Source organism: Thamnophis sirtalis, unplaced genomic scaffold (genome assembly GCF_051295495.1).
Source record: "Thamnophis sirtalis isolate CommonGarterSnake01/CBP01778 unplaced genomic scaffold, rThaSir2_p1.2 scaffold_4, whole genome shotgun sequence".
NCBI classification, from domain to species: domain Eukaryota; kingdom Metazoa; phylum Chordata; class Lepidosauria; order Squamata; family Natricidae; genus Thamnophis; species Thamnophis sirtalis.
This window is the reverse complement of record NW_028261384.1, coordinates 31,452,434-31,476,163: the sequence shown is the minus strand read 5'-3', so window position 1 is coordinate 31,476,163 and position 23,730 is coordinate 31,452,434. Positions and strand designations below refer to the sequence as shown.

The window sequence follows — 23,730 nt, the reverse complement described above, 5'->3', positions numbered from 1 at the left end:
GGGGGCACGGCACGCGTGACAGCAGAGAGAACTCTGTGTGTCACTTCTGGCAATGCTGCCATAGGTTTGCCATCACTGGTCTAAGGTATAAAGTAAAATAATACAGATACCTGAATGATGTCTTAGAAGGTACAGTATCTGTTTCTATTTCATGTAACCATCATTCAAAATGCTAGTTTATGACTACCGCCAGAACACTTATAAATAGAGCAGTCTGTTTCTGTTTTATAAATTATTCAATTATTGCAGGTTCTTAACTTTGTAAAACTTATTTCCCTAACTAAGTTATAAAGTAGGGTATAAATAGTCTCACTTACCTGTGGACCAGTCAGACCTACATTGCCTCTGTCACCAGGTTTGCCAGGTTCACCCTGATAAAATGAAACACATTTAAATATGTTACTGCGTTAAAACTAATTATAATAGCAACCCCATCACAATACTTGGCTCCAGATTTCTACATTTCTGTACAGTGTCTATAGTTGGCACAGTTGGGAATGTCTTGAGATGCCTGCTCTAGCAGAAGTCATATCATGATGAGCATCTTTAATCTGCTGCTTCTCCTGCTTAAGGTTGCTATCTATTGGCTCATCCTTTCTCAGTTTAAGAAGTAATGAGCAAATTAGGAATTCTGATAAAAGAACAAGCAGCAATACAGTTTTAGCCTCCATACTTTCACTGGCAAGCAAACAATTGCCAAAGGGATGGGCTCCCCAGACCCGCTCGAATAAAACATCCTGGGCTACACTTACATCCATATGGCCTGAGGAACTTCCCAGTTAAAAAAATACATAAAGTGAAAATGTATATGCACAAAACCACATAAATGTTGAATTGAAAGGGAAATGACAAATCATCACGTCTCTAACCAGCTATTATATTTATCCAAGGGAGAAGTTGCCTCAAATACATCCAAAGATAACAGTTCCACGGGTCTCCTAAGCAATTTATTCCACTATGGATTTAACTTGATATGTTATCATTAGATTCAGTGCGGTGGATGCATTTAACCAAACATATTTGCCATTTCTTCCAGTTCAATGGCATTATGTTTATTCACACCTGAGCAAGATTCAGATGACATATTTATGTGTGTATATAACCATGGAAAAAATCAATTAAATAAATGCTGCACCCACAACATTTGTTATCCGAGCATTGTTAAAAAAAAATTAAAACATCGATCTGTCTCTCTCTCTCTCTCTCTCCCTCCCTCCCCCCTCCCTCCCTCTCTCTCACACACACACCAAAGTGAAAGAAATAAAGAAAATATAATTGAAACCCACCATCAGTTAAAACAATAAGTGGTTTACAATTAAAGTAAGCTGAAAATAAATTCTTCATAGTGAGGCTCAGCCCTTTTCTTGGTAAATAATTAAAATGACAAAGTAGAGGATTTCATAAATGGGGCTGCTAGCTAAATTCAAAGCATTCTTGGATCAGCACAATGTTGTTAAGTAAGACAAATATCTTAGCACTAGAGTAGTACACTTCTGGTATGCACAGTTGAGGTGCCATTTAGTGGAGTGCCATAAAATTGGTGCTATGAACACAATGTAAATTGCTGTTGTATTATTTGTCAACATCATAATATTCTATCGTACTTACATTTGGACCTTTTGGTCCTGGGAATCCGATATTTCCAGGTTCACCTCGTGGACCGGCTGGGCCAGTTGGACCAGAGCGACCATCAGGTCCAGCTGGACCCTGCAGGAAGAAAAGTTCAGATCTTGCATTGTAACATATAGTTTCACTGCTTGAATATTATGTGACCATTGAGAGCAAGACATCTCAAATTGGCCGCGAAGACATTTCAGAGTTTATTACTTTGCTACATGGCTGTCTTTATAGCGCTGTCCAGTAGTTTGATACCCCCCCCCCCGCAAGTAAAATACCTCCTCCCTTCATGATTATATGGAAATGGATCTACACAACTAGTAAAAAATTAATAAATATTAAATTAGCAGCTTTGGCCACACAGCTATTGCTTAGATACAATATACATAAAAATGCAATTCCAGTTCATGGCTTAGTTATTAATTCTTGAACAATCCATATTTTAAAAAAAAATCTCAGAAAAATAGGATTCAAATATTAAAATTTAGCATGAAAACATCAGTTTAAAATATAGATGCTATCCAGAAAATGCATTTAAAATATCTATGTCTCTACTGCTCAATCTTTGCAGAACGAAACAGAAGGGGATACTTACAGTTTGACCTTCTTTTCCAGCTGGACCTGGGCTTCCAGACTGTCCCGGGAGACCCTAAATATACATAGATACAGTATTTAGCCTTAATGTGCCTTTTGAGTTACTTAAAGTTGGAATGGGAAACTTAATTTTACTCTACATGCATTTTTAAATATGGGCATACATGTAATATAATGCAGAATTCTCAATCAAAAACTGTTATCTAGAGATGCCCTACTGAATTCAATTAGTTTTATTTGCCAAAACAGTGCAAATATATTTAAAAGTGACACCACCACCCATTATTCAGTTCAGTGTGACTTTCTGTGGGGAAAAGAGCATAAGAGGACAACCTAATATAGGAGAGCTTGAAACTTCAGCTTCGTATGTCTAAAACATGAAGAGGAGGAATCTGTTTTACAGCGCAGGTATGGGAGGCAGTTAAGGTCATGAATCTACAGAAGATCCCTTTACTAGATCTGATATACATTTTCTTAAAAATGTTTATGTTTTAAAAAGTGGGTAAGCAAAAAAGCCCATGTAAATTCAGAACACAGCTGCTATATAAAACTGTTCACTGATTTCACAAGATCATCCCTCTTTACTCACTCTTGCACCCATGAGACCAGGTTCACCATGGCGGCCTGGGTCACCGCTGGGACCTTTAGCACCAGAAGCACCAGTAGCACCACGACTGCCAGCTGGGCCCTAGAAAAGAAGAGGCTTGCATTAGGGTGCATTGCCAGAAATCCACTGGCTGACTTTATGGGGGTAGGGTAGCAGGGAGTTTGTTTGTCTAAATTATAAAACTGATTGTAAAAAAAATTGAAAACTTACTATACCACCAGCTCTGCCATCAGATCCTGGGAGACCACGAGATCCAGGAACACCCTATGAAAGAAACCACAACTTTTGATCAGAATTGGAAAAAGGCTTCGGTAAACACATAAGGCATTAGCATTTACATTGCAATAGACAAAGGATATCTCTTTGTTCAGTGGAAGAATAGACATAATGAAAGATCCAAAATGTTAGTTTTCTGGCACTTTATCATTTAAATCGAACTCAGCATGTGGGACTGAAACTGAAAAGTGAGTCTTTTAAATACTCGACTTTCAGTATCTTTATGGATTATAGCGCAGCAAAAAACTTAAAGAACCAGAGCTTTTCTGTGGTATGAAAGATATGATTTCAGCATCATAAGTAGGTTGCAATAGGCATGAATGTATATCTATTATTTCTTTTCATTCATTATTTGTGCATGGAAATTGCTTCTTTTCTCAGAATCAGTTCAGGTGACTAAAATTATATGTTACGAAAGAAGCAGATCATATCATAATTCATTTCTAAGGTTGTGAAGATTTGGAGATGATGCGCAGGACTGTTAAAAAGTAAAAATAAATAAACTCTGGCATCCACAAGAGTTTAACATGCAGCATATTATCCCCAATTCTCTTATTTAATTGTCTGTGTTTTTCCTTTGGTATCTGGGACCTTTCAATTAGGAACCTGATCCTAAACTGTGTCTTGTTGGACCAAATCCAGCAATTACATGAGTTTGTAAAGAAGCCCCCACATTTTATATATAAAGGAAAAAGCTTTCGTCTTTGCCTTTAGGTTGGAATCAGCAGTGCAAATTGGAAGCCTTTCCTCATTTCATTATTTCAGTATGATGAAAGAGAGATCACCCACTGACCTCCGTTATCGGATGGGAACTGAACTCAGATCTTTCTAGGAACTTCTCACACCTTAACTGGTACATAATAGGTCTTTCCAATGGCCTATTTAGTTTTGTAACTGCTCGGAGACTAAATATGTTTTTCATGAAGGATGTGCACTACAGAATACTCCCTATTGATTTTCCCAAGCATTGTTTTTATGGTATGGAAGAAACTTACTCTTAAACCTGCAGATCCTGGCATACCAGAAGATCCAGGTTCACCGTTGGGACCTTTTTTGCCTTCCTCACCAGATGGACCAGCAGGACCAGCTGGGCCAGCAGGACCCTATGGGTGTAAAAGAGAGCAGAAAAGTCACTAGTTTGTTAACCCAGTTCACTTGGATGAAAAGCCATTCTGAAAATTAAAGATATTTCATGTCATTATTAATACTCACGGGCTCACCCTTGTTACCAGTTTCTCCCTTGGATCCAGCGGGACCAGGTTCACCCTAAAACCAAATAAAACACGATATCAGAGGAGAGTATTTTAATTTCTTCTCTTCTAAGTACACATTTTTCAAGAAGAACTGTAAGGTGAAAAGCGAACTTTAAAAATAACACACTAAGATGCTCGTCCATATCAATCAAGTTGATTCTGGTTTTGGATTACTGTTTGAATTTTAAGGGAGTGGGCATCTTTAAATAAATATTCTCTGCTCCTGCCTAATCATTTTAGCAAAATTATATTTCATTATACTTTGATTTATGGTAATTTCATAAAAATGGCTTTGAAAATGTATACATTCAGAGATCAGAAGAAAGAGATGAGTTGGGAAAAAATAAGAAATGTGGTTTATATACCATGACAGATAATTTAGCTAGGATGTGCTGAATATGACTTCAGCTAGTAGTGAACAACGTGACTGTGGGATTCCTTTAAATCCTTACAATTTAATGATAACTATATAAGTTTACAGTATGGACTTAAAATGTTAAATGGTGGAGAAATCTTGGTGGAAAATAGGATGCTTATACATTTAGGACATGAATAAGCAACAATAACCTAATAGAGGAGATTGTTTTCCCTATATATCATAATTGTACATAATCAAGTGGTCAGTTTATAGTGAACTTCTTTTTACTACATACCACAATTGTGCATAACCAAGTGGTCAGTTGTGAACTTGATTATAGTAGTTAATCAAACATGAAGAAACAATCACAAGGCCTCCTTCAAAAAATAGTTTGAAAGAATAGCGCAGAACATCATGAATTCTAGATTTAATAAATTATATATTTTAAAACTTTTTAAAGAGATGTGGTCATATTAAATCTAGATGCAGAATATTAAGGATATTGAAAATCTGTCAATTGTGCACCATTTATCCAGAAGATGCAGGCAGGCTTACAGAGTAGATGCAAGTCTAATAGCCAATTAAAACATTCACTTCAAGCTTTGAAAAAGCAGCAAATACAAAAAGGTTTAAGTGCATTTAAGGCAACTTACAGCAAGTCCTCGTGCACCAGCTGCACCGGCGGCACCAGTTGGACCAGGTATACCGCGAGGACCAGGCAAGCCGGGTGCACCAGACACACCAGGAAGACCCTGTCCAAAGAGAAAGAAAAAAAGGAAACCATATTACAATGCTAGGATTGTCTTCCCCAAGAGCGATCTTCCCCATAAGGAAATACATTGATTTCAATACAAGCATACGTACAGTAGCACCTTTAGCACCAGCAAGGCCATTGGCACCAGGGTTACCCTAAAAAAGAGAGCAAAATATATGTAATTAATTGATTTTACAAAAGTATAGGGTCATAATTTCATATTTGTTGGGTGCAGTTTATTCAACTAAAGCTACTCCCAGAATTCATACTGGCTGGGAGTATTCTGTAGTAATATTGTTGAAGCAGAATATCAAGTTGGAAATAGTTGCTCTAAAATAGTGCTTCTCAACCTCAGCAATTTTAAGGCATATGGACTTCCCAGAATCCCACAGCCAAATTTATAAGGGCAGAGATTCTGTGTCACTTACAGCAGGACCAACAGGTCCAGCAGAACCGGGGAGTCCAATATCACCACGGGGGCCAGGAGGTCCACTTGGGCCAACATTTCCAGCAGAACCGACTTCACCCTGTCAGAAAGAGATCATGGACTAAATCAGTTTTCAAAGACAGGATAACAGTATTAGACAGATGTGGTTTGCTTTAGTGCAAATTAGTGATAACTCAGTTTAAATTATCAGCACAGCTCTAATTTAAAATCCAATTTAAGCTGCTAAATTTGATGCAAATGCCCATTTCTACATAAATCTATTCCTTCCCAGTCTTCCCATGCTCAGTGTTTTCAATGGGGCACTGTTTGGAGAATTCATCATGAATTTGTCTAACATAAGTAACATTTCTTTTTCCTTGATGGAGCTTTCCTATTCTAAAAACATTTGCTAGAATTGAGCCATTCTTGTTATAGTTTAGAGGACAGCTTAAAAGGCATTTATACACATGGTTTTATTTTGATATAATTCTTGAAATTTAATAAAATTGTTAAGGGAGTAGATAAGGTTTAGGTGCTTTAAATCTATCAATTAGTAGAATGTATCAGTGGCAATATCACATTGCACCTATCAATGAGATGAAAAATTAATTATTACAGTCATTTTAATATTTAGTTTAGAAAAAATGGCATGCATATAACATTCATGCCTCAAGCATAGTATTATTTGAGAAATCGAAAACCAATAAATATTTAAAAACATGTTTATATCCCTACATTTATATTTGTGTCATAGGAACTATGGCATTTTTAAAAAGGGCTTTATACACAGGTAAATAATCTTAAATAATTGATTGATAGAAAAGCAAACAGAATTTTATGCAGCTCTTATTTTATGAAAGAGGGAGAAAAGATGGAACTGTGAAAAACAATTACCTCATTTCATTCCACCTTACCTACAATTTTAATTTTGAAGGATACATTACTAGAGTAGTGGCTCTAAAAAAATCAGTTACCAGATTTGGAAAGTTGATTAACCTAAATGTTTGAAATGGCTACCATGTTGTTATGATCACTGACAAGGCTGCTATACATCAGAAGCGATGTAGTCAACCATATAATCTTTGAAGAAACTTTTAAAGATTCTTTAAAAATGGAGACACACTCATAAAACTCTTTTCTTCAAAAATATGAGACTAACCAGTTGACAATTGTTATAAGTTAGTAGCTGGAAATCCTCTATTTTCTTCAAAACTATAAAGCTGTTAGATGCTTTATGTTTGAAAGTTGTTTGTTCTTGATGTATTTGAGGATCTAATAGAGAAGAAGGCTTTTTAAATATATTTTATCATTCTGAAGCTTGTTCATACCTTGGCTCCAGGAGCACCAGGGAATCCAGAAGGACCAGCGGGACCAATAGCACCCTGCAAGATAAAAGACAAAAGTAAATGGTTAAATATCTACAAAACTAAATCACAGAAAACAGGAATTAAGTCTGGTACATTTAATGAGGTAGCTAAAATATACTTTATACCACTCCATTCAATGGAATGGCATAAATATTTTTACTGAAAAATAATAATTCACTAGCATTAACTTAGGAAAGAAAAAAAACCGAGTGTGAAAAATGGTAAGAGAAGAAAGGTGTTCTGAAATCATTTCAAAATATTTTTGAAGCAGGTGCAGCAGTGATGGGGTGGCACTGCCAGCAAGGAGAAGCTGAAATTGTCAGCTCCTTGAGGGCTTTGGAAGAATTTGTGGCTTAAAAAAAACCTAGAGCTTTATATCTACTGAAATATCATGGATTGCAATATCATGTAATACTGGTAAACCAGATTCTCACTCAAGATTCACTACAATATATTGTGAACTACTAACAGAACCTGCTTTTACCCGAGGTTTGCTTCTGCAGACTGTATAGCAACTTGGATGGGTTCTCTGGTTACAGATGACAGACTAACTATACTAAACTAAAATCCACGTTGGGAAAATCAAGCAAAGTTAGTAGTGTATTAGGAGTTTGTGTAAAAATGTGATGTACCTGTTTAAAAAGTAAGATATTCTTTATAAATATGAAGGTGTGGTTGTAATCCAATTGTTCCTCAAATTATCCAGGAAGAAAACATGCAATTTTAGCTGAACAGTCTGTCGAAATTCCCTGAGAACAAGACTTGATAATGTTTCATTTCCAAAATGCCAAGAATTAATACCTGTCTTAAACTGTGGTAATTCAAAATTACTCTTTAAATGTGGCTTTCATTGTTTTATACGACAATAAATATTATACAAATGAAAATCCTTGATACGCATTTGGAAATAACTGAAAATTGTTTCGAAAACTCCCTGTTATGCACCAAATAAAGGGCAGGTGAAGAGGTGAAATGGATTACAGAGATAGGCCCAGTAACAGTTCACTGATTGCATCATTCAAAGTAAGAACAGGTTGGATAGAAGATAATTAAACTTACAGCAGGACCAACAGGGCCAGCGCTTCCATCACTGCCACGAGCACCCTAAAGAAAATAAATATAAATTTTAAATTCCTGGTATAAAATAAAATAATTACAACCAAAGAAAATATTCCTGTTGCAGAGGAATAAAATAACTTACAACAGAACCGGGAGCACCAACTCTTCCTCTCTCACCAGGAAGACCACGAGCACCCTGAAAGCAAAGTACACACAAATTATTTAATAAGGCATACTGTAAGCATAAGAATAGTATCATGAAGTTTGTTTAATTTTCTTGGCTATCATTACTGGGGGCAATGCAACTGAGATTGATAAATGACGCTTTAGAATATTTGATAAATTTGATTCTATGCAAGTTATAAAAGAGAAAACACTTACAGCTTGTCCTGGGGTACCATTTTCACCAGCGGCACCAGGTTCACCCTATAAAGAGCAAATACACCTCAGATTACTATGGATATATTTTAAGAAGTGCTAGAAAATTTAGGCTGATGCTTCTAAAATCTAATGCAAAACCATCAGCAATCACTATCTCCTTTCTTTGGGAATGACTCAATAGGTGGGTAATAATGTCAAATCCACTCTTAATCATCTGGTTCATTGGGCAGCCAACCATACGCTTAACAATATTAATATCAAACAAAGCTTTTTAATGTGATACTTAATTATACATTTTCAAACCCTATTAAAAGAACACAATAAATACTGGCTGTTGTCCAGACAAACCAGTCAACCTAGAGTCTCCTAGCAATGGGAATTCCAATTTAGCCACATTCATATAAATGGGATATTTATTTGAATGTTTTACTGGCTGAAAATTAAATATCACAGCTGATTGAAAGTTAAATGTCACATCTGGTTGACTAGGTTAGTTCTCGACACAGTTTAATTAATATATAGTAATGTTATCCATTTGTTTTATCTGATGGATATTGAACTGATAAAGCAAATTTTACAACTTCCCTACAACTAGGATTCTCCTATTTATTTCAATGGAGAAACGAAATATATAACATAAGATGGATCTATACATAGTCATCACTGCATGTTTCCAAGAATAATATTACATAATCCAAATGCATATCTAATTTGTTAGGTAGGTATTTGGAGGGGTTTGATTTTGATGTGCTGCAGTTTTTAAGCTTTCAGTAAAAACAAATTTGTTTTAACTTGAAAAAAAGCCTTTTCAATAGATTTACAAAGGTTGTGATATAATTTAGGGAAAAACCAGGATATACTCTAAAAGTAATGTCTAGACAAACATGAGATGTTGTATAATTAAGTCTGATACCCGGGGCCAATAGTTAATCCTGGGATCAATACATTGCAAGTTATATTTCTACCATCATTGTGTTTCCTAAACAAAATGGAGAAAGAACTGAATAAATTAATGAATATGATTACTTGCCAAAAAGGAGATCCAAGATATTTTATTCTCTGACTCTCTCCTTGCAAGATTTTTGAATCTTAATCTCAAGAATAAGTGGCAACCTGTTTATAATAACTTCCAAAGAACAGCCTTGCTCTTGCTTTTTTGTTTCTTAGTATCTAATTCTCATTCTGCATTGATCTAGTCACAAAATTCATTTGACTTTATTATAAAGAAAGTAAATACATGATTGCAATACCATGTGTATATTTGTTGTTCATTCTCACTAAAATTATTTATATATAAATAATTCTGGAAGAGTAAAAATTTTGATGGCTTTTATTTTTTTGAAACAGAATTTGTGCTAAAATCTCTATCTTTTGCTGTGTCCCTTTGGGCTTTTACCTTGACTTTACAAGTTTCCAGTACATATTCTTAGAAACTATTTATAGTAATTATATTACCTTGTTACCGGCAGCACCAGGTTCTCCTTTGCGACCATCCAAACCATTGTGTCCCTATTATATAGAAACATTTACTTTTATGAAATATAAATAAAAAATCTGGAACAATATTTTTTAAATGATAAGACATTCAAAGAGGGAAGTGTCCACACATTCTTTAGATGACACCTTCAACTGTATAATTTCACAGTCCCTCTGTTCACTCCTTTCTTCTCTCCTGGATGCATGAATGGAATTTTATAGAAAGCATGAGCACTATCATTTCCTGTATTTCTTCCTTTCCAAGATAGCTGATTAGAATGGATTGTTGATGTGTCACTGAACTCTTTGCTGATGTTATTAGGAAACTAGCTCTTTAAACATTCTCCTGCTTAGTGTAGCTAAGTGGGGTTCCATAACCAATGGTTATAGTCAGTTCTGATCTGAATGAATGCTATTGTTTCTGACAGGTGCAGGAAATAGAATAAATGCCAATTCTCTTATTAATAACAAAGGCTGCACTTCATAGTTACAGTAAATATATTGCTTTCTGTATAATTGATGATTCTCTAATTCTAGTTTCTTACAGCAGTTCATGATGATAACATCTTCTATAAATGTGCTCTAAAACTTTGGGAGGTACTTGCACCTCTGAAGAACAGTTTTACATATTATCTTCTTAGGTGTCACTATTTTAATAGGTTCCCTTATGTCTCCATAAAACACTCACCCTTATTCCTTTGAATCCAGGCAGACCAGGAGTTCCAGGAAAGCCTCGAGCACCCTTGAAAATAACACAGGAGAATAGATTTAATTTGTGTAAATAACTTGTTTACGTATCAGTATCCTAAGGTAAGTTTACAAATCAAATATCTTATCAAACGAGGTTGAAAAATGTCTGTGCTTTTGTGGGGTTAACAATGCAAATATAAAAGTGTTGGTCAGAATGCTGATCCAGCCTGTCTATTTTCTGTTTCTACAAATCGTGTGAGAGAAGGCCAAACACCATTGTTCTGCTCACTTCTGACAGGTTGTGAGTTCAACAAAGCAACTTTCTGAGATTTTAGAATTAAAACAATTATGCATGTAGTTTAGAGAGGGGTGTTTTCTTTTCCAGAAGTATTTGTGAGGTCTCCAGCTGTACTGAGTTGCTCTACAGGCAATATTGTTAGATCCAATATATGAGCATTGATCAGCATCACTGCAGTATGTACTGTAATTCTGGCCATGCAGAGGAAGTGGCAGATGGACAGTGAGTGGGCCAAGTTTCATCTCCTGCCAGCATAGCAAACCATTTATCAGTTTCATTGAGATAGTCACTGGTCCTTCCAAGTGTGAGTATCATATGTGCAAAACTGCCCAGATCTAAGTGGAACTATTTTTTTAAATTTCAAATAATACTGTCTGAAGAAGGTGTGATTTTATTCCTTTACCTGGAGATTGAAACTTTAATGTGGAAACAACAGAAAAGGAAGCAAAACTTAGTAGATTCAAAGAATGTGTTCTCCTACTGAACTGATGCTCCTTTTCTTCATAAATAGCCTTTAGCTGTTAATGATGATTACAGACTTGGAATATTGAGACATTCCTTCAGGATGGACTTTGGCTATCTTAAGCAACCCCTCCCCACCAATCAGTGGAGACATTAAGCCATTCTGAATGGGAATTCTGGAAGTTAGAGTTGAGCATAACTGAAAGCCATCAAAGAAAACTACCTTTGGAGAAAACTGTTCTAGAATTTCTGTCATTATATGAAATGATGAATTTAGTTATAAATAAAAATTATTTCACTCCCAAATATGGGAGTGAAATATAATATTCACCTGGGGTCCAGAAACACCTCTCTCTCCAGATCTTCCAGGTTTTCCAGGATGGCCCTAAGGAGGAGACAAAAGTTGACTTTTTAATGTGCAAATTAATTAAACCTGCATTTAAGAATATAAGCAGAACCTGGCCCATTTATTCCAGAAGTTTGTTCCCACAATAGCCAACCAAATGCCCAAGATAGTTGCTAGTCTCCCAGCAGATGGTTTTCAGTGCCATTGATCCCCATGACTTCCATGAATTGGTCTGAACAACTTTTGTTATTTGTTTCTAGGTTTCAAGAAGCATACATTTTATCTCTTCAAAGTTACTTCCTAAATATATAGGCAATTATTTTTTTGGTGTCATGAGATTATTCTGCGTATTTTACATAATACTATATCAAGCACACTATAAACTACATCTAGTGAAAATCATGGCTTGTGTTCATGAATACTTACATCTTCACCAGATTTTCCAGGAGGACCCATTGGACCACGAGAACCTTGAGGTCCCTAGTGATAAAAAATAATAATTTTGAAACAAGGGGAATTAAGAGACGTCACATCTTTTATCCTTCATTCGAATGGTGACTTAACAAAATCAAAACCACAATTCTGAATCCTTTCTCCCTAAGATGGTTTCTAGATTTCGTGAGAGCATAGCTCCTTATTACATAGTCCAATTATCCATATTCTTCATTTAAAACTATTCTTCAATTAATAAAAGACAATGCAGTGCAATTATTCTAGTTTCCTTTACAGCAAGATCTCATTTCTCCCAGGATATCTTACATATAATTTAGATTTGGAAAGAAAATTCATAAATTCCTGCAAAACAATGAGCAGTAGACTTATGCAGACTGTCAAAAGGGGCATGTTGTGGATGAAATGAAACAGTTGTTTAATAATTATAATTACTCTTATAGTAGAACACTATTTTACTTACTGCTTGGCCAGGTTCACCAGGTTCACCTGCAGGTCCTTGGAAGCCAGGAGAACCCTACAATAAAAAGAAGGCATGCTATTAAATATTTATGAGAAAAAGGAAGTATATATCTCTCTATAATAAAGGTACCTGGAGAATAGTTTGGACAGATTCAATCAGTAAACATAGGGTGACCCCACAATGATTTTTGGAAAACCTCTAATGGTCAAGCTGTGACCATGCGGAATTATTAGAATCAGAATATTAGCATTATTTAATAAATTTACCATATTTTTGGCATACAAGACACACCTTTTTCTTTCAAAAAAGAGCCTGAAAATATGAGTGCATCTTATAAATTGAATGCAGCATTTTTTGCCTCCTGAAACCCGCCCCCTTCACCAAAATGGCTGTGCATAGCCTCTAGGAAGCTTTTAGAGAGGTCCTGGGGGCTGGGAAAGGCAGAAATGAGCAAAAAACAGGCCGTTTTTTGCTCAATTTTACCCCCCTCCAGTCCCGAGGAGCACTCTATAAGCTTCCTAAAGGCTATCGATGACCCTTTTTTATGAAAAACAGGCCCGTTTTTTCTCAACTTCCCCCCCCCCCGGAGCACTCTGCAAGCCCCCTAAAAGCTATTCATGCCTTTTTTGAAAAAAAAAGGCCCATTTTTGCTAAAAGGGACTGTTTTTGGGAGGTTTGCAGAGTGAAAAACCTTTTTTTAATTTGCTTTTTCAAAACCTTGGTGCATCTTATATTCCGGTGCATCCTATACTCCAAAAATATGGTATATGCTGTCCCTCTGAAGATTCGAGTCAATTCTTGAGAGATTGAGATTGCTCTCCTCCCCACCACCTTACCAGAAAAAGAAGTAGGTGACCCAGAAACACCGATAATAAAGGAGAATGCTACTAATCTGTTTAGACAGAAGGAACCCTCCAAATTATTCCTATAATTTAATTGAGATGCCAAGAATTCATACTCAGGAAGGCTGTGACTAGGTCTTGCATTGTATTAAGCCGTGATTTGTTTTAATCACATTTTGTGATTCATACTGCGCTAAGCATAAACACTAGTTTACAAACTCCAGTGGCTAAATTTATACTGTGATAAAACTACACTATGGCTAAGTAAATAGTGTTAAGCCAGCCATTGCATACTTTATACTTCCTAGGAATAATTAAGCTTAAATGGGGAAGTAGGCAAAATAGAATAATCAAACAAGGATATGTTTTTCTACTATGGCAGAAAATTTAGATAAATTCTGTCATGTTATATTCGATCATCAATTGAGGAGTATAATATGGAACTTGCCAACGTGGAACACTGTGGTCACACTACAGGTAACAGAGTCATTCATATTGGCAACTCATGCTTTTGACAGTTGTAGCTTATGAAGCTCCTTTCCTACCAATAGGAGGGATCAATAGGAGGGATCAGAATATACTTACAGGGGCTCCATTGGTTCCAGGTGGGCCTCTAGGTCCCATTAATCCCTGAAAAAGGATATTTTAAAAGATAGAAGTCATATAAAATAAGACACTGAATAATCTCTCATGAAATATACAGTAATAATTTATCTAAAGCTGAAGTATAAACAAATAGTATTATTGGCATTAAAAATAGCAATGAAGGTTATATCTGAGGATTGTTGGATTTGAGATCCAACGTAACTGAAGACTTTGTTTACTGTAATCATTGAGCCATTAAAAAAAAAAGAGCAAATATTGGCTTATTCTTTCTGTGTAATAGACTGTTATTACAGTATTAATGAAAATATTACATTGGTCTATCTAATTTGAATTTAAACACTACACTATTTTGGATTAGAGAGAATTAAATTTGCATTTTAGTTTGGCTTTGTCTAAAAGAAAATAAATGCTTTTTTCCATCGTGGTATTATTGCATGATTCCCCTGTTGTTGTTGCTAATCTTACTGCTTACTACTTTTGAAGAATGAATATTTTTAATGGGAGAGTTTTTGATTTCACAAATTGTACACTTTGAGCTGGATTAGATATGCGTGGATCCCAGTGGATCTCACTCTGCTAGAAAAGCAAATCAACAGCAATAGTGTACTGTTTTCTAATAGTTCTTGTCAAGCATGATATGAGCTTGTCAAATATGAGAAAAAGTATATAAAAATGAAATGTAATAGCAACCCCAGAAGATGTATTGCAATTTCACACATATAATTCAGTAACGTGACAAAATTTTTGCCTTTTATCTATATTTATTTATTTCATCTATACCTAGAAGACTTTAATAGTTGGCTGGATGTCTGACTTAAATATAATTTTTGTAACTGGCCCAAAGTCTTTTAAAAATTTGTTTTATAAAAAAAAATTAATAAAATTTCTCTCCCCTTTCCCTTTTTCTTTCCTGGCTGATCTGTATACTCAAAGATTTTTAGTTGTATGAACAAAAAGACAGAATGGTCTCCTAATCAGCCTGTAGATAGAAAGTCCTACATCATTGGGGTTTGACAATATTGAAAATACATCATAATAGGAAAGGACTCTTCAACTAGAGTAACAGATGGTGCTGATAGATCAAAATTCCTTTTTTTCTCCAAAGCCCTATTAACTTTTTGAATCTTCTCTACAGTTGAGAATTGGAAAATAAGTTTCTTCTGCAAGAATAAAACCTGTTTGGCTTACATTATAATAATAATGGGTGCAGCCAATTCCTTTCTCATTCTGCGCTTTTAGTATAAGAGATTAGACACTTTCATTTATTACATGTATGAACATAGTTTTTCAGATCCAGGAACTTTGGTTATATTTCCTAATAACTAGAATATGGCCTGGATCTGAACATTAATTAAAAGAGTCAGTCCAGCCTCCTTCCTTTATTCTTCTTCCTTGATTTGCCCCAAATCTCTCAGTGACATTGGAATGGGCTCTCCATACAATGTGGAATGAGATGCCAAGAAAGGGAGAAGCTGCTCAGGGATGTCACTCTGAGGTGAGATAACGTAAGGCTATTTCTCACATAGTCCTTGCCATGACAGTGTTTCCAGTTCCCTAGAGATGCTAAGTTTAGTGGCCACAGGTAACGGAAAGGGAGAAAGCATGAATATTTTTTTTCTTTTTGTGAACTTTCCTAAGTGTATTTATGTTAAAGTTTACATTTGTAAAAGACAAGCCTAAGTAAAGAAATATTAATATTCTCTCCCTTTCCCCCCAGCGGGCCATGCTTCCTATTATGCCTCTTGTTCTATAGATTGAGCTGATATTATATTATATCACTTGTGACAATATTTATTTATTTTGTCTTTATTATTTTTTAAATAAATAATTCAAGGCGGTGAATACATATTCCTCATTCTATTTTCCTCACAACAACACTGTGAGGAGTGGTTATGAGAGAAAATGGCTGCCCCAAAGTCCCCTAACTGGCTTTCAGGCATAAGACAGGAGTTAAAATCATTGTTTCCTGGTCTGTAGCTTGGTACTTAACTGCTAGATAAAACTGGCTTTAAATATACTGGATTAAGTAATAAAAACTTTTAAAAAGTTAAATAGATTATGTTTATCTTCAATGAGATCCAAGAGGTCACATCTACTGATACATTTTACTATATGGAAGGCCATCCAGTTCAGTCCTTTCTAATAAATGACAAGAATTGCGGTATTCTTAGTGTTCCCTGAGCTTGGTTAGGCACTGACTACCTAGTTTTGTAATGAAACATCTACATGAAAACAACCAAATTGATGTTCACCTGAGAACATCAAGAATCTCTTCCATCGGAAGAATATTTTAATGCAATAGAGAATAAATTTCATCTGACAATCTCATTCCAAAATATGTAGACAAAAGGAGATGGGTGAAGTTCATAAACTAATACAGATTTCCCTGTCTTTTGCCTTCTTAGTAAATTGAGAGTTTATTTGGGGATTTTGAGAGTCCTGATGCATATGAAGGCCACTTAGTTGGGGAAATATACATCTAAAAACTGTGTCTGTGTTTCCAATTCCACCTTATGTTATTACTGCAAATTTTAGAATATGACTATGCACCAAATGGCATCACCACTGAATGTAAGCCACATCATAACATAACTTGGCTGGCTAATTTAGAAGATTAAATTTATGTTCCAATTCATTGGGATATTTCTTTAATTTGATGATCCAATTTATTAGGGCATTTCTTTAAACATATGTATGAAAGGAAACAAAAAATATCTGTAAATAAACCACCAAGCATGAGGAAAGTTGAAGACAACTGGTAACCATAATATCATTGCTCAAAAGCTTACTTATCACAATCCCAACACTACATATGTCTTTCTGGTCAAATAAGTATAGATAGCATTACGTATAGGACATGATTCTAAGCCAAGTTATTGACTTTTTCTGAATTGAATATTTTGAAGCAATGCTGGCTTCCTGTTTTGGGGGTCCTTTGGTATAATATCCTTTCCTAATCTAGAAAAAGCAAAATATGTACATTAAAAATTCACTTCTTGTACTGCTTTGGGGATCTTTTGTCTAGATCTTGCATCTCTTAACCAAGTATTATCTTTTCTACATTATTAATGAGTGCTGTTTTCTCATAGGTTCATGTGTTTGTAACATATAAGAAGAGAAATGCAGTATTAGAATTTGGTATCAAAACTACTTCAATATTTGGAACACTTATGAAAGTGGGAATCTCTTAATGAAGGGATGCAAAGTTCATTGACTCACAGTGAACAGAAGTGTTATATGCATGGTTTCATAGTATTTCTAGATAGATTTCCATAAATTCTGCAAATTCCTAGATTTCTGTAAATTCAGCTGTTGAATACCACAATTATACAAACTTTTGCTCGGTAATACTTATTTTATTTTGTAGAGGACAGTTTTGACTCCTGTACACCCAGCCAAACATGGTTTGGATTCTAATGGTATTTGAAAAGCTAAAATGGGCTCCATGGTTCACTAATCTAATTTATGTTGAGTTGCATCACAGAGCAGAAATGCAATATTGGGAAGCCTTGCTGCAGATTTCATTTTGCCTTGTTGGAAGTGCCCACTGAATACAATTTGGATATGTGTGAAATGAAACATTTGCTTACCATAGGTCCGGGGCCCATATCAGCTGATTTGGACATGTCATATTGAGCAGCAAAGGTCTGTAAATGAGTAAGAGCAGATATCAACATGACTAAGAAGAGCTATTTTGAACTGGCATTAATTGTACCTCAAGTGCTTTATACTTATTTTAGTGTATATTAAATGTAATTACATGGGAAAGGGGATGACAACATCATCCTACTAAATGGTATTACATTTCTTATTTCTATCATAAATCATCATTCATCATAAATATTCAACATTACTTTCTGGGATTTTGAAAACTCAGCTTATCAAATGGATCTTAAATGAGTAGAGTGAAGGAAGACTGAAGACTGAAAATAGAATAGAATAACAGAGTTGGAAGGAATCTTGGAGGTCTTCTAGTCCAACCTACTACTTAATTAGAAACCACTATATCATTTCAGACAAATGGTTGTCCAATCTCTTTTTAAAAACTCTTAGTGTTGGAACATTTACAGCTTCTGAAGGCAACTTGTTGCACTGATTAATTGTTCTAACTATCATGAAATTTCTCCTTAGTTCTAGATTGAAGAACAATATAGTGGTTGTTCTTTAAATGTTTCTAAGCTACCTGAAGCGCATATACATATGAAAAGATGCCTTTAAATGTATACTTCATGCTTTTAAAAGAAGTCACAAAATAAGTCTTTTGTCACTTCTTTGGTGCTATATAAATATTTATCCTTAGACATTAGATGCATTGTCAGTAAAATAAAAAGTTGGAAGCCTTACTTCACCAATACCAGGAGGTCCAGGGGGCCCTGGAGGACCTCGTGGACCATCTTCACCATTTCTGCCTGGTGGACCTGCTGGACCCTAGGAGAAAAATATATTACATCAATCAGTTACAAAGCAAAACTGAAAAAAAAAACCCAATTAGGGGAGACTTCATAACTTCATACGATATTGCTCAACGCAAAAGGTCGGTCCCTTAGCTTCGCAACTTTTGTAAGTTGCAAATATCCAAACTTCATGTTACATTATACTTCAATGAGACTGGAAGATTAGGGATGCAATCCCAGGCATGACATTTTAGCAGGAAACCATACTATGATCAATGGTATTGCCTCCCAAGTAAATGAGTGTAACTGTTTGACTGAATCCCTAGAGGCTTTAGTACATGGATAATTTTATCTGGGCGTTTGATATGACTTAAAGCTACATATAGATGGTTGTCTCAAACTTAGGATGGCTTATGGCAGCATAAGAAAAAGAAACATTCCCGCTATCTTGGGAAAGTTAAGGATATCAATCTTTTCCAGCTATGTCTGTTTTACACTTCCCACAATTCTGAAGCAATGGGACAAAAGGAAAATGCTCTAGGGATTTGAAATATGTAATTTGAGCTCATTTGGTGGCTATTACTTTAGAAACTGGAATAATTATGAAGATAACCTGAACATCTCATGATAAACATTATAATAATCTTTAACTATCATGATGTAAGAAAATGAGCCAGCCCTATATATTCTTTTGACCCTGCAATTTATGTGCATTCATTCCTAAGTGTAACTTAAGAAGTGTCTCTTAGATATTTGAGCAAATTGTTCTGCTCCCACAAATCATACATATTTCATGTATAACAGCAGGAACGATAGTACAGGTGGTCTTTGACTTATGACCATAAGTGATTCCAAAATTTCTATTGCTAAGTGGGATAGTTGTTAATTTGCCCCATTTTGTGACCATTCTTGCCACAGTTGTTAAGAGAATCACCACAGTTGTTAAATTAATAACACAGTTGTTAAGTGAATCTGGCTTCCCCATTGACTTTGCTTGTCAAAAGATCACAAAAGGGGATCAAATGGCCCTAGGGCACTGCCACCATCATGAGTCAGTTGCCAACTATCTGAATTTTGATCATGTGACCATGGGGGCTACAAGGATCATAAGTGTGAAAACTGGTTGTATGTCACTTTTTTCAGTGCCATGGAAACCTTGAATAGTCACTAAGTGAACTGTTGTAAGTTGAGGACTACTTGTATACATTGTATTTTCCACTGATAAAGCTCATAGCCAATAAAAATATATGTGTGTATTCTATTAGCTGATTAATATTATTCAGACTTGTTAATTTAACAAAAAAAAACTATTAAAACATTTAATCAAATATTGAATTCACTTTCATAATGACAAGTTGTGTCTGTTTGCCACAATAAATGGAGATTATATCCTAGCATATTGAAAATGTGCCTAACTAATAATTACAGCATTATTTACTAATAAATGTGTACATTGAAATGGAGCATAATAATATCACATTAATGGAACTTAATGGACTTCTGCATATCTATGAACAATGCCCACCTTTTATTCCAAAAGGAGAGGCGGAATGTATACAAAAATTCTCTTAAACTAACTATGACCTAAAGTAGAACTTAACAAATATCATTGTATTGTCTGATAGAGTAAAAATGACTTACAAAATAATACTATGGTGTTTTTGGATCCTTAGTAATTTATGCTGCAGCTTTGCAATATCTGCACTGCATAGGACCAGGCTGATTTGAAAGACTTTTCATCAGACTGTTAGTTTTAACACTGAGATAACTTCCATCTCAGACAGAATCATGATGTCTGAAAGACTTGGGAAATACGTCTACTTTTACAGTTAGTATTTAAAGAAAGTAAGTCATGGGGGGCGGGGAAGAGCCCGGATGGAATGTTAAGCTAAGACACTTCCATGGCACATTATCATCACTAAATCTATTCTGATGTGACCCATTTAGCTAAGTTCATGTTCCTAAGTGCTTCAAAAAGTTTGGTAACACCTATTCTTAAACTTGGAGGGAGAAGAGTTCTTGTCAGGTTACTTCTGGGCAATTGTTTGAATACAAATATTATTAGCTTACACACACTAAATACCAAAACATTGGTGCCTATTTCAATGTTAGCTAATTAAAATTATGAAGGAAGAACATACCATAAGTGATTCTAGACTAATAGCTAGTATTCCGTGCTAATTAGGAATTATGGGAGCTGCACTCTTAATACATATGAAAGGTACTGGATTGAGGGTGATTGACCTAAACATATTACCTTCTTATGTTGTATCATAGTCATGTTTAACATTGCATGTAGCAAATAATGCACCTATGTATTGGATATATATATATACCAGTATCACATACTATAGTGGAAAGCCATGCACAATACACACACACACACACAAACACACACATACAGAGTTATAGATAAAATATGTATGGTTTAATATGTGATGAAGAGCTGCTCCCTTCATCTGTTGTTTTACAATATGAGGTTATTTTCTGCACATCAATCAATTAGCCAAATAGGAATAAAACTTCTATTTTACTTGCTGGTGGCTATGGGAGTCAAAAACACCAGAAGATACCATGCACAGGGGTGCTGGATTAAGAAATATATCATAGAGATGAGCTATAACCTAGTTTAAGGAAGCAAAATTAGACTGTTTTACAGTGTCTCCCAAATTATTATGGTATCTATGTTAATGATACTGCAGCTACATTAAGCCACAGAATTTCAAGATAAAAGGGAACTGCTTTAAACTGAATTAGTTGTGAACAACAGTTGACAATATTAACATAATAATATTGACACTGACTGGCAGGAACTGCTGTCAAAAGTTTTATATATGACTTTTTCCTGTCATAATGGGAATGCCAATAATTAACTTTCCATCTTTTTTATATAATGCATTTTGAACTAGGAACTTTATGAATGTATGCTAAGAAAAATGAGGCTTTGTCACTGTAACATGTGAATTTTGTAGTGATAGTTTTAGTAATGAATGAAATGTATGAAAATGTATCTAATTCTTTTATATTTTTGTTCATCCCATAAACCTTCATTAATTAATTAAATTATAACAAACAGAAACCTATAAAATAGGTAAAAAAATTATCTGTAAGTGTAGTTTTGGTAAAAACTGTTTGAAAAATTCTGGACATTGATATAGGATTTGTAAATAATAAATTTGTGTAATTGACTTTTCAAATTATAAAATCAAGACATCTGCTGTCCCAATTTTGACCTAAAATTGAATATTCCCCTCAGATCTCTATATGCTTCCCTAAATTATACCTGCTTTTCCAAATAAATTCATTCCAATCTACATAAGAATAACTCTATTGAAGTGACTTGTATAAGGAAATATACAGGCATACAAATACATCCGTGTAACAAGAGTTAATGGGAAAGGTTTAGCTACAGCACATAAAAGACAGGTGGCCAAAACAGGTGATTAGGTAGACCAAAACCTTATTTAATGCCATTAAAAATCCTCAGTGAAGGGCACTGAAGCCTCATTTATATAGCATTGATCCAACTCTGTAATTTCAAATTGCCAAGATATTTAAAGCACATGTGAGTGTATATGTGTACACATACATAAATACATACATACACGATTAAGACTCAGTTTTGGAAAACTGTGATTAAGATGCAACATTAATACTGTCATTCTAGAAATTTTCATAGGGCAGATGATTATATTTTTTCAGAATGATTCAGATGTTATACAGTCACAGGAATACAATCTTTACCCTTTCTCCTCGTGGTCCTCTATCTCCTCTTGGACCCTGAAAAAGCATAAATAAAGAATCTTAATTAGAAATGAATGTTCAAATAATTATTTACAGAATAATGTAATATTAATAATAACTATTTGATATTAAACATGCAATAGATTAAAAAGCTACTCTCTTAGTATTACTAAAGATAGTTCTCAATCTAATTCAAGAATCAGGTTAACAAACTAATAGATTACTTTTAAATTTTTGTTAAAAAATGAATAGTGATATATTTGAGAAAAACTCTACTTTGTTACTAGGAAGTTCCAATCATTAGACATCTGGCGTTCATTTATTGCATATTTAATCTTCAAAGCAGTTTAATATATTTTAAATCATTAAATTAAATTGGTATTTTAAATGATTAATTATATGCTTGCATTTCCAGCCATGCTCCACTTATTGTTGGATGCCAATACATCAGAAATTCCACTCTTCATGCTGGAGCATAGTTTCAATGAAGTGTGTTTTTATTAACAATTGTTTAAGAGGAACCACATGAGACTAAATATGAATCTCAATAGTAATCTAACAATAGTAGTATAACAGAGTTGGAAGCGACCTTGAAGGTCATCTAATCCAACCTCCTGCACGAGCAGATCTTATACCATTTCAGACAAATGGTTGTCTAACCTCCTCTTGAAAAGCTCCAATGATGAGACACCCACAACTTCTGAAAGCAAACTATTTGTAATATACCCATTTTGAAGAAAAATATTTTCTCCCAAATACTGATTCTGTGTTTGAATTCATTTTAAATTGCTTTCAGTTTAATTTTGTACTTTAAAAAGACTCACTTGTGCCAATTCTACTTTTCTGCATCAGTTGCCCTTTAATCTAATCTACAATTCTTATATAAGAATTTTCTAAAATTGCTTACCCTCCGTACTTCCGTTGCCTAGAAAGAAATAAAAATGAATTTAAGGAAAGTATTAAATAATGTTCCATTCCAGATGCTAGAATTAATCATTATTATATGCAAAGAAGCTTTATCAATTTCAAATTTGAAATGATAGAAAAATTAAGTTAGTGTTACAAAAGTTAGGTATATTAAAAAGCAAACCTGAATTCATTCATGCTTTACAATCCTAGAGCAAAATCCAGCAAGGAACACCAGAAACTGCTATCCATGCAATGTGACACTTGCATTCACCTATGAAAGTACTTTTTTTTAAATTATAAGGACAGCCCACTAGGAAATTAGGGGTGGGTATATTTGGGGCAATACCCATGAAACCT

General features: G+C 34.7%; 1 protein-coding gene across 1 annotated transcript in view; it reads right to left on the bottom strand.

Annotated features, from left to right (window-relative positions):
* COL1A2 (collagen type I alpha 2 chain) overlaps positions 1 to 23,385 on the bottom strand; it is a 49,604-nt gene extending 26,219 nt beyond the window's left edge. Inside the window, exons 1-24 of the mRNA XM_014057490.2 lie at positions 23,372 to 23,385; positions 22,465 to 22,500; positions 18,671 to 18,754; positions 17,917 to 17,973; positions 14,306 to 14,350; positions 12,879 to 12,932; positions 12,392 to 12,445; positions 11,951 to 12,004; positions 10,858 to 10,911; positions 10,149 to 10,202; positions 8,694 to 8,738; positions 8,455 to 8,508; positions 8,313 to 8,357; positions 7,215 to 7,268; positions 5,888 to 5,986; positions 5,570 to 5,614; positions 5,359 to 5,457; positions 4,307 to 4,360; positions 4,090 to 4,197; positions 3,029 to 3,082; positions 2,801 to 2,899; positions 2,213 to 2,266; positions 1,609 to 1,707; positions 318 to 371 (exon numbers count right to left, since the gene is read on the bottom strand). Of these exons, the coding sequence (XP_013912965.2) occupies positions 318 to 371; positions 1,609 to 1,707; positions 2,213 to 2,266; positions 2,801 to 2,899; positions 3,029 to 3,082; positions 4,090 to 4,197; positions 4,307 to 4,360; positions 5,359 to 5,457; positions 5,570 to 5,614; positions 5,888 to 5,986; positions 7,215 to 7,268; positions 8,313 to 8,357; positions 8,455 to 8,508; positions 8,694 to 8,738; positions 10,149 to 10,202; positions 10,858 to 10,911; positions 11,951 to 12,004; positions 12,392 to 12,445; positions 12,879 to 12,932; positions 14,306 to 14,350; positions 17,917 to 17,952 (1,314 nt within the window). The 5' untranslated portion in view covers positions 17,953 to 17,973; positions 18,671 to 18,754; positions 22,465 to 22,500; positions 23,372 to 23,385. The remainder of the gene's footprint in view (positions 1 to 317; positions 372 to 1,608; positions 1,708 to 2,212; positions 2,267 to 2,800; positions 2,900 to 3,028; positions 3,083 to 4,089; positions 4,198 to 4,306; positions 4,361 to 5,358; positions 5,458 to 5,569; positions 5,615 to 5,887; positions 5,987 to 7,214; positions 7,269 to 8,312; positions 8,358 to 8,454; positions 8,509 to 8,693; positions 8,739 to 10,148; positions 10,203 to 10,857; positions 10,912 to 11,950; positions 12,005 to 12,391; positions 12,446 to 12,878; positions 12,933 to 14,305; positions 14,351 to 17,916; positions 17,974 to 18,670; positions 18,755 to 22,464; positions 22,501 to 23,371) is intronic.
* Between the last annotated feature and the right edge of the window lie 345 nt (positions 23,386 to 23,730).